The sequence below is a fragment of the Gordionus sp. m RMFG-2023 genome, chromosome 4 (genome assembly GCF_954871325.1).
Source record: "Gordionus sp. m RMFG-2023 chromosome 4, tfGorSpeb1-WG-v2, whole genome shotgun sequence".
Classification (NCBI taxonomy): Eukaryota; Metazoa; Nematomorpha; class Gordioida; order Chordodea; family Parachordodidae; genus Gordionus; species Gordionus sp. m RMFG-2023.
This window is the reverse complement of record NC_088778.1, coordinates 29,707,899-29,715,694: the sequence shown is the minus strand read 5'-3', so window position 1 is coordinate 29,715,694 and position 7,796 is coordinate 29,707,899. Positions and strand designations below refer to the sequence as shown.

The 7,796-nt window shown below is 28.6% G+C and overlaps 1 protein-coding gene across 1 annotated transcript in view; it reads right to left on the bottom strand.

Annotated features, from left to right (window-relative positions):
• Window positions 1-546: 546 nt before the first annotated feature.
• Window positions 547-7,796, bottom strand: part of LOC135928085 (ceramide glucosyltransferase-like) — a 28,962-nt gene continuing 21,712 nt past the window's right edge. Inside the window, exons 6-10 of the mRNA XM_065464418.1 lie at window positions 6,727-6,828; window positions 4,811-4,929; window positions 1,823-2,085; window positions 1,304-1,493; window positions 547-1,082 (exon numbers count right to left, since the gene is read on the bottom strand). Of these exons, the coding sequence (XP_065320490.1) occupies window positions 852-1,082; window positions 1,304-1,493; window positions 1,823-2,085; window positions 4,811-4,929; window positions 6,727-6,828 (905 nt within the window). The 3' untranslated portion in view covers window positions 547-851. The remainder of the gene's footprint in view (window positions 1,083-1,303; window positions 1,494-1,822; window positions 2,086-4,810; window positions 4,930-6,726; window positions 6,829-7,796) is intronic.

Here is a 7,796-nt window from a genome sequence, read left to right as displayed (position 1 = left end):
CAAAGGTTGCTAACTTATGTAATGCCTTCGATAAATATCAAAATTCGAACCTAATTTTATTGGCCTGAAAGAAAGAAAGACAAATAAATTTTAGGAAACTCATTGTAAACCAATAACATAAAATAATACATAGACTGAAATGCATTCATTAAAAGTGTACACCAATGAAAACAGCTGAGGACGCCATTTTGATTATCCATATCATTATCAAATATTTTATTAAAGATTGCCTAATCATCGAGATAATAAGGAAGCAAGTTATAAATTTAATAGTAGATTTTAACATGAGAATAATTATTATATGGGTTACCAAAATGGCGGCTCTAGCTGATTTGCATTCAACGACGCTTTCAAATGCATCAATACGAATGCATCATCAGTTTCTAAAACATAAATTTTCATTTAATCGATGGATGGAGTTTCAAATAAAAAGTATTTTATTTTATTTTTTAAAAAAATAATAAATTTTCTATGCATAATATTTCCAAAAAAAAATAATAAAAATAATATAATTATTATAAATGCATTCATTTGTTCGAGCTTAGCAACTTATTACAAATCACAAAGTTTTTAAAAAAAAAACTAAAAAAAATGGCCTAAAATATACTTTTTTTTTTAAAAAAAAAATAATAAATTTTTTTTGTAAGATTTATCAATAAAATATAAAAAAAATTAATATATATATAAATATTTTATAAAGTATTTTGTAATGGCACATGATTATTTACAAATAAATAGAAGGAGGGAGGTGGAGTGGGGGGGGGGGGTGAGTGAGGATATTTTATCAGAGATTTTTATTTATTTAAAAAGGTGGCAGGTGAGTTACGAATGAATAAATAGGGAAACCCCGTTTAATAAATTTTGAGATTTTCCAAATTGGATCGACCATTCTTGTAGTTGTTCGAAGAAGGGTAAGGTACATTAATTTTCTCCACGTACCCTCCCCATTTGAGTCGGTATGTGTTATTTTTCCACTTGAGAACCGAAGTATTTAGTGCCACGAGGAAAAGTGGTAGCGCCGATAATTCCCTATAACACCAGGCCAATAGAAATTGAGTTCGGCTAAATGGTAACTTACCGTTCTTTAAATAATAATATAATTATATTTAAAAAAAAAATCCGATTTTTATCCTTATAAATTTTTTGTTCTCGTTTTTTTTTTTACAGTTCTACGAATAATCATTAGATTGCCCGCGACTTTATGCTAACGCCGCAAAAAGTAAAAATAGCTTTTAAAAACTTAAATCTATAGCATTGAATTTACAATGATAACCCTTGTAAATATATTTATGTAATGTCAAACTTGGACGATCCTGAGCAAGGCGTAATCGAGCAAGAACCAAACAAGGCAATGAATCGCGAAGAACACCAAACTGTTCCATTCGAATAGATAAAAAACGGCCCAGCTATTCAACAATCCCAGTACCAAGCACTCACTCAGGGGTTCGAATAATATGGTAACAGGAACCATCGTGAACCTTAACTTGCTCCATCTATAAATATATGATGTATGAATTATAGTGTTTTTTATATTTTTTTAATGTAACTAGTTCCAGGATTGGTTAAGCTGTCAATTTTTAAATGATTAACAACTTTATACAGTCTCGTTAGAGTTACTAAAAAAATCTTGGACACCAATGAAAATTCATGGTAACTCTACATGTTTATGGATTTCTTACACAATAGCTCGGACTATTCTATATATAACGCATATATGCGTGCTGCACAAGTAAAGTACAATTCTTTGTCCCATCCTGTCCTCGTCACATTATTTTTTTTCCTATATTAAGACATATCGCAATATTTTCGGGTATATACGAACCTAACGAGCCTTTCCTGAAATGCCCTGACAGAAGTAGGAGTGGCATTTTGTAGAGCCGGACCAGGACTGATACGGTGCTTGTACCCCGCTGACCGGACGGCCCGGGCCATAAAATAATCCTCCGCGAGATACTTACCAAACGAGGCCAGACCGGCGGACGATAGTATACGTTTCCTGTAGAGGCTGGACATGCCCGTGCAGCAATTGATGCCGAGGAAATCGGAAGCTAAGTAAATACGGGCATGGGCAGTTCCGAAGTAGACCTTTAAAAAAAAATTAAGGTAAAGCAATCGTATAGGGAGATTATCTTTTATGGCAACGTCTAAAAAAATATATATATTTTACTATGAATTCATGAGAAAATAGATATAAAGCACTTGAATATTATTTATATAGGGTTAAAGAAAGAAAAAATGGGGGCAGGGTGGGTCAGATGAGCTATAGGCTCAGCTAATTTTTTCGCCTTGTAGGTTCGGGAAGAGATTTTTATATGGCAAGGAGGTCCATTTAATTATCGATAAAGGAATTAAAAGTAGAACCTTATAAAATAACTAGTAGATAGCCCGTCAAAAATGACGGGGAATGAAAATTTTCTTCTTACTTTTATGCTAGATGTTACCTGTTATTTAAAAATAATATCCAATTTTTAATCTTTTTACCCCCTCCCCCTTCAGGCCAGGTTCAATCCATTAAAACTAAGTGCTATGGTTTGAGTAAAAATAAATTTAAAGCATTTACTTGATAATACCAATATTGTTTGTTAATATTACTGATTACTTTATACCTAATATTTAATATTAAAAAAAATTCCCAGGCAAAGTCCAAAGCCATATTAATTATGAGAAATTCTTCCAAGTCCAATGAAAGATCATAATAATTTTGGTAGTTGAGAACTGAAATAAAATATTTTAATAATCATAATGAATTTAAGAATATAATCATAATTCAGATTTTCATGGGCCTTGGTTTTTTGGTTAGGTCAAGCCCAGGCCTGCAAAAAAAATTGTTTTGGGCCAATGTCTGACCTATAATTAATAATAAAAAAATTCTCAAGCGTCCAAGCTCATAATAATTTTGCAAAATTTTTCTCAAGCCCAGCCCAATATAATTTATAAATATATTTTCCAAGTCCAGCCCAACCCATAATAATTTTATAAAAAAATTTCTCAAACCTGGTCAACCGATAGTAATTTTCAAAAAATTTTTACACCCTGGAGATAGGTAAATCTCTAAAAACCATATATATCTTTTATTCTATTTTAACCCAGCTCACTTCAACCAAGCAAGGCCAACCCATTAAGACTAAGAGTGAATACTATTTTTTTGAATAAAAATATATTTAAATTAGATTTTACCTGTGGGCCATATAAATATTCTGTGTTAAATTTTACACCTATGTCTAATATTAAAAAAAATTACCAAGCCAGGTTCTCGCACTTAGTTTTCTCAAACCCGCAAAAGGCCATAATATCTTTCATAGTTGAGGACTGAAATAAAATATATAAAGTCACAATGCATTTAAAAATACAATCAGAATATGAAAGTTACATGGGCCTTGGTTTTAGATCAGGCCTTGCCATGTCTTTAAAAGAAATTTTCAGGCTAATTTCTAGCCCATATTTAAAATTAAAAAATTTTCAGGAATCTTAGACTATAATAATTATGAAAAATGTTTCTCAAGCTATGTCCAAGTCCATATTAATGGTGAAAAATATTTCCCAAGCCCAGGAAAACTCAAATAATTTATTTGATCCAGAAAAATAGGTCTGATGTAAGGGGTTTATAAGAATTAAATCTGTCTAATTTCAAAATTATCATCAAATGAAGGGTAAATATCTGATTTTCCTATTACCTCTTTTACTCTTAAATTTTAATATTTATATAAAATTTATTAATAAAGTATATTTAATACCATACACGCAAACTAAATAATTACCCTTCAACCCATGGTTTTTTGATTAGGCCTGGCTATGTCTGCAAGAAAGTTTCAGGCCAATCTATAACCCATATTTAATATTCAAAAATCTTAAGGCGCCTCTATTTTAAATTTTATCCAACATGATTTCCATCACATTTTTAAATTTTGAAATTTCTAATACATGCTCACAATATACAGCATTAATTTTACCTTTACTCATTTTAATATTTATAATTTATTAATAAAGTATATTTAATACCATACACACAAACTAAATAATTACCCTTCAACCTTATCAGCTAGTATGATAATAATAATAAAGGGTAGAATTTTAAAAATAATAGATATTAATTAATATCTATATAATTAATATTTTAAATTTATTTATATTCAAGCTGGTTCATGCGGTAAAGCATGTGCCTTTGAAACGGGAGGCATGTGTTCGATTCTCGTAGTGTAGAGAGCAAAAAATTAACATTATACTATATAGTCTCCTTAAATTTAAAATACATTAGGGAGATACGAAAACGATCTTGTTTTGATTATGGAGATAAAATTAACATTCTCCTTAAATTTAATATACATTAGGGAGATACGAAAGCGATCGTATTATGATTATGGAGATTATATATATATTAAATAATTAAAAATGTTCTTTAAGCTATTATAAAATAAGGCACTAATTATTTTAAAAGTAATTTCAACTTATACAACCTACGTTATAAATAATTCATTAAATATATTATTAAAATAGAATCTTTTTGTAAAAACATAATTAATAATAGGTTATAAAATTAATAAAATAATATATATTATATAATATTTTAGTCAAAACGAAAATATCTTTTAATAACAGATCAATGATTATGAGAATATAAAATAGTATTTTAAAGCCAAAATTGGAAAAAAATTGAATATAAACAATTTTTTTTATATACAATGTAAGAAAAAAATAATAATTAAAGTAATTGCTTTAATTATTAATTAGAAAAACGAATTTTGGCATTTGAAATAAAAAAAAACACTATATTTAATGAGTACTATTCGGAATGAATTCATATAATTTTAACCTTTTCGAGAACGGCGGGAAAAGAGTAACCGCGATTGGGAGCGGTGAACGGCATTTGATGTACCAGCCCCACGCCACGCGTCATCGAATATACCATTTCTGTCAACGAGTTCTCCGGCACTTCAATGCAATGAACCAAAAAAATATATACTAGTATTTAATTTATAATCAAATATCCAAGGGTGGGGTTAAGTGTTGTCGATGACCTCCATTTAAGCGTATTTTTTTTTAACCTAAGGTTTCGAGGCTTCGTTTATAGATGGCAGAAACGTTTGGTCCTTCCAAATTATAGAGGCTTGGGTATATTTTTTTAGCCGAAATCGAAATTTTTGATAATACTTGGTAGGAGGTGGGGGGGGGGGTTGAATTGTACAACAAATTATCAAGAAATTCAACAAGGTTAAAATTACGTCCTCCCAAGTAAGCCATTATATGATTGGGCAATTCTTTAGCGCTAAAACTTTTTGAGAGAAAATGAGTTATTTGTTTAAGAAAGCAAGTAGGGTTGGGGTGGGGGGAGAAGAATAAACTGCGCAATTATTTTGCTTTGCCAATTTGTTATACTTCCATATACTTGCTTTTTTTCCCTCACTTTTAAGAGTTTATACGTCAAATTGTTAGGACATAGACTAAGTTACGTTCAAATTCAATGATGTATATTGCAACAAATATTTATAATTAAAAATGTGTCATTTTTATTATTAAAATCTTTTTTTTTAAAAAAAAATAATCAAAATATAAAAATAAATCACGTATTGCATGGATTTTTTTTAATATTTCACGATCTAAAATAAAATTACGTTTCGGCTAAAAAGCAATTTCCTTTTTTAACCGACAACAATTTTCTCAATCTTGCGAAAAATAAGGTTAAATTTTCTCATTTATAAACAAAATTTATAGAAATCGAATTTTGTAAAAAATAAAATCATTCCTCATTTTATTATTTATAATTATTAGCGGTTGAGACCAAAATATTTGAGCAAAGTCTAATTTGTTTAAACCCGGTTCTAGCTTTTTCCTATTTTAATGATTTGAAAGAATCAGAGTTGTTAAAGGATCTAGATATAAAAATGAGGTATCTGTATCTAGATAGATTTTTGATTAAATAATCTGTATCTAGATATTATTTTAGACGTTGTATCTGTATCTAGATCCATTTAAAAAGTATCTTTTAACAACTCTGGAAAGAATCCAATTCGTGTACTGGTTTTGGATATTCCAAGATCCGAACCGTTTCCTAGCCGGTTTTAAAAAATATAATAATTTATCAAAGTATTTTATTAACGAAAAAAATATCTATTCCTTTGTTTACAATGTAATTGCGAGATCAATAAAATTAAAGTACAATTAAAAAAGGCAAAAAAAATCATCTCCAGATGAATGAGCTATCGAAAACTTCGATTAAATTTATATTTCTTTTGTTCAATTGGCGAATTTATACTGTGACCAAATTTTTGAATATATTTTTATTGAAATTAAAATTCGCATATTGGGGGTATAAAGTTAGTTAATAAATAATTTTTTCTTAATATCCGAAATTGATACTGGTGAAGTATGTATTCAAACATAATACCTGGTCGAATATGAATAATCGTTCGTATCAAGTTCGGATAACGGTTTCGAGAAATCTTATAATTTATAACATTATTTTACGGCGTAACGTGCTCGATTTCGCCGATTTTTTTGAAAAAGGCTAATTCAAAATTTTAGCCTTAGATAATATATAGTGCCAAAGCACGTAATTTAGCCAATAGATGTCCAGACACCTCTGCCATGTATGGACAAGATCTCTAGGCTTGAGTAATATTTTGTGACAACACTAATTTCTTGGGTCTCTTCCTAACATTCAAAAATTCCCTGACTTTCTTGAGGAGTATATATATAATTTTTTTAATAAAAAAAGGAAAGTGTTTTTACTCATAATTCCCGCATCCGACACTAGAATGAGTTCGTACTTGGCAGCGTCGAAGGCCGGGATCATGTTGTTTATCTTGGAATTCACTACGATCTCGGGACTCCCTAATTCATTCATTCACATAATAAAAATATTGATATAATTAATAAATGATATAACTCCTCTTCTGCCGAGTTGCCCACCGTCAAATTGATCCGCCATAGATTTTCAAAAAAAAAAGAATTAAAGAAATCGGGATTTGTATCGCCATCTTGATATAAAACTAATTATTTGGGGATCTTGAATAATTTTATAGCCGCTAGTTGGGATAGGTAAATTATGATATTCCACGTCTCCCACTAACGATTATTTTTTTATTGAAAAAAAAATTATTCGCGATCCCTTTGGGTCACGATTTGCAACGCTCTCTAACAATTTTCATTTTAAAAATTACATTCAAAAGCGTCGTAATTTTTTTTAAAGAGTAAATAAGAGGCGGTGAGTTGTAGGGCATAGCCAAAATTCCAAGATTCAAAAATTCTTCATTTTTAAGGGAATTATTTTCCTATTTTTTTTAAAATAAATAAATAAAATAAAATGGGTTTTCGATTTTATATATTTTATTTAAAAAAAAAATTAAATAAAAATTTATATAAATTTTTCAAAAACTTTAAAAAAAAAATTATTTTAAAAAAAACTAAAATACTTATTTTTTTAAAAAAATATTTTATTTTTAAAAAACTATTTTTATTTTAAAAAAAATGAAAATAGTATTTTTTATAATTTTATGATTTTTTTATTATCTTGATTGTCAGCCAAGCGTAGCGAGGTGATTTTTAATTTTATTAGTTATTACATCGTCAAAAACATTCAAAATTAATCGATTTTTAATTGAATAAGTGATAAGAACACCGGAACTAATTACTGATAATGGACTTTTGTCGAGCAGATTTGATGGAAAACATTTCCATATTTTTTAAAAAAATTTATTTGAAAATAAAATTATTTTGATTTTGCAAAAAAAAAATTGCAATTATTCTTATCAATTTTTTTTACAAAGTTAAAATTATTATCATTTTATATGAATGGGTTT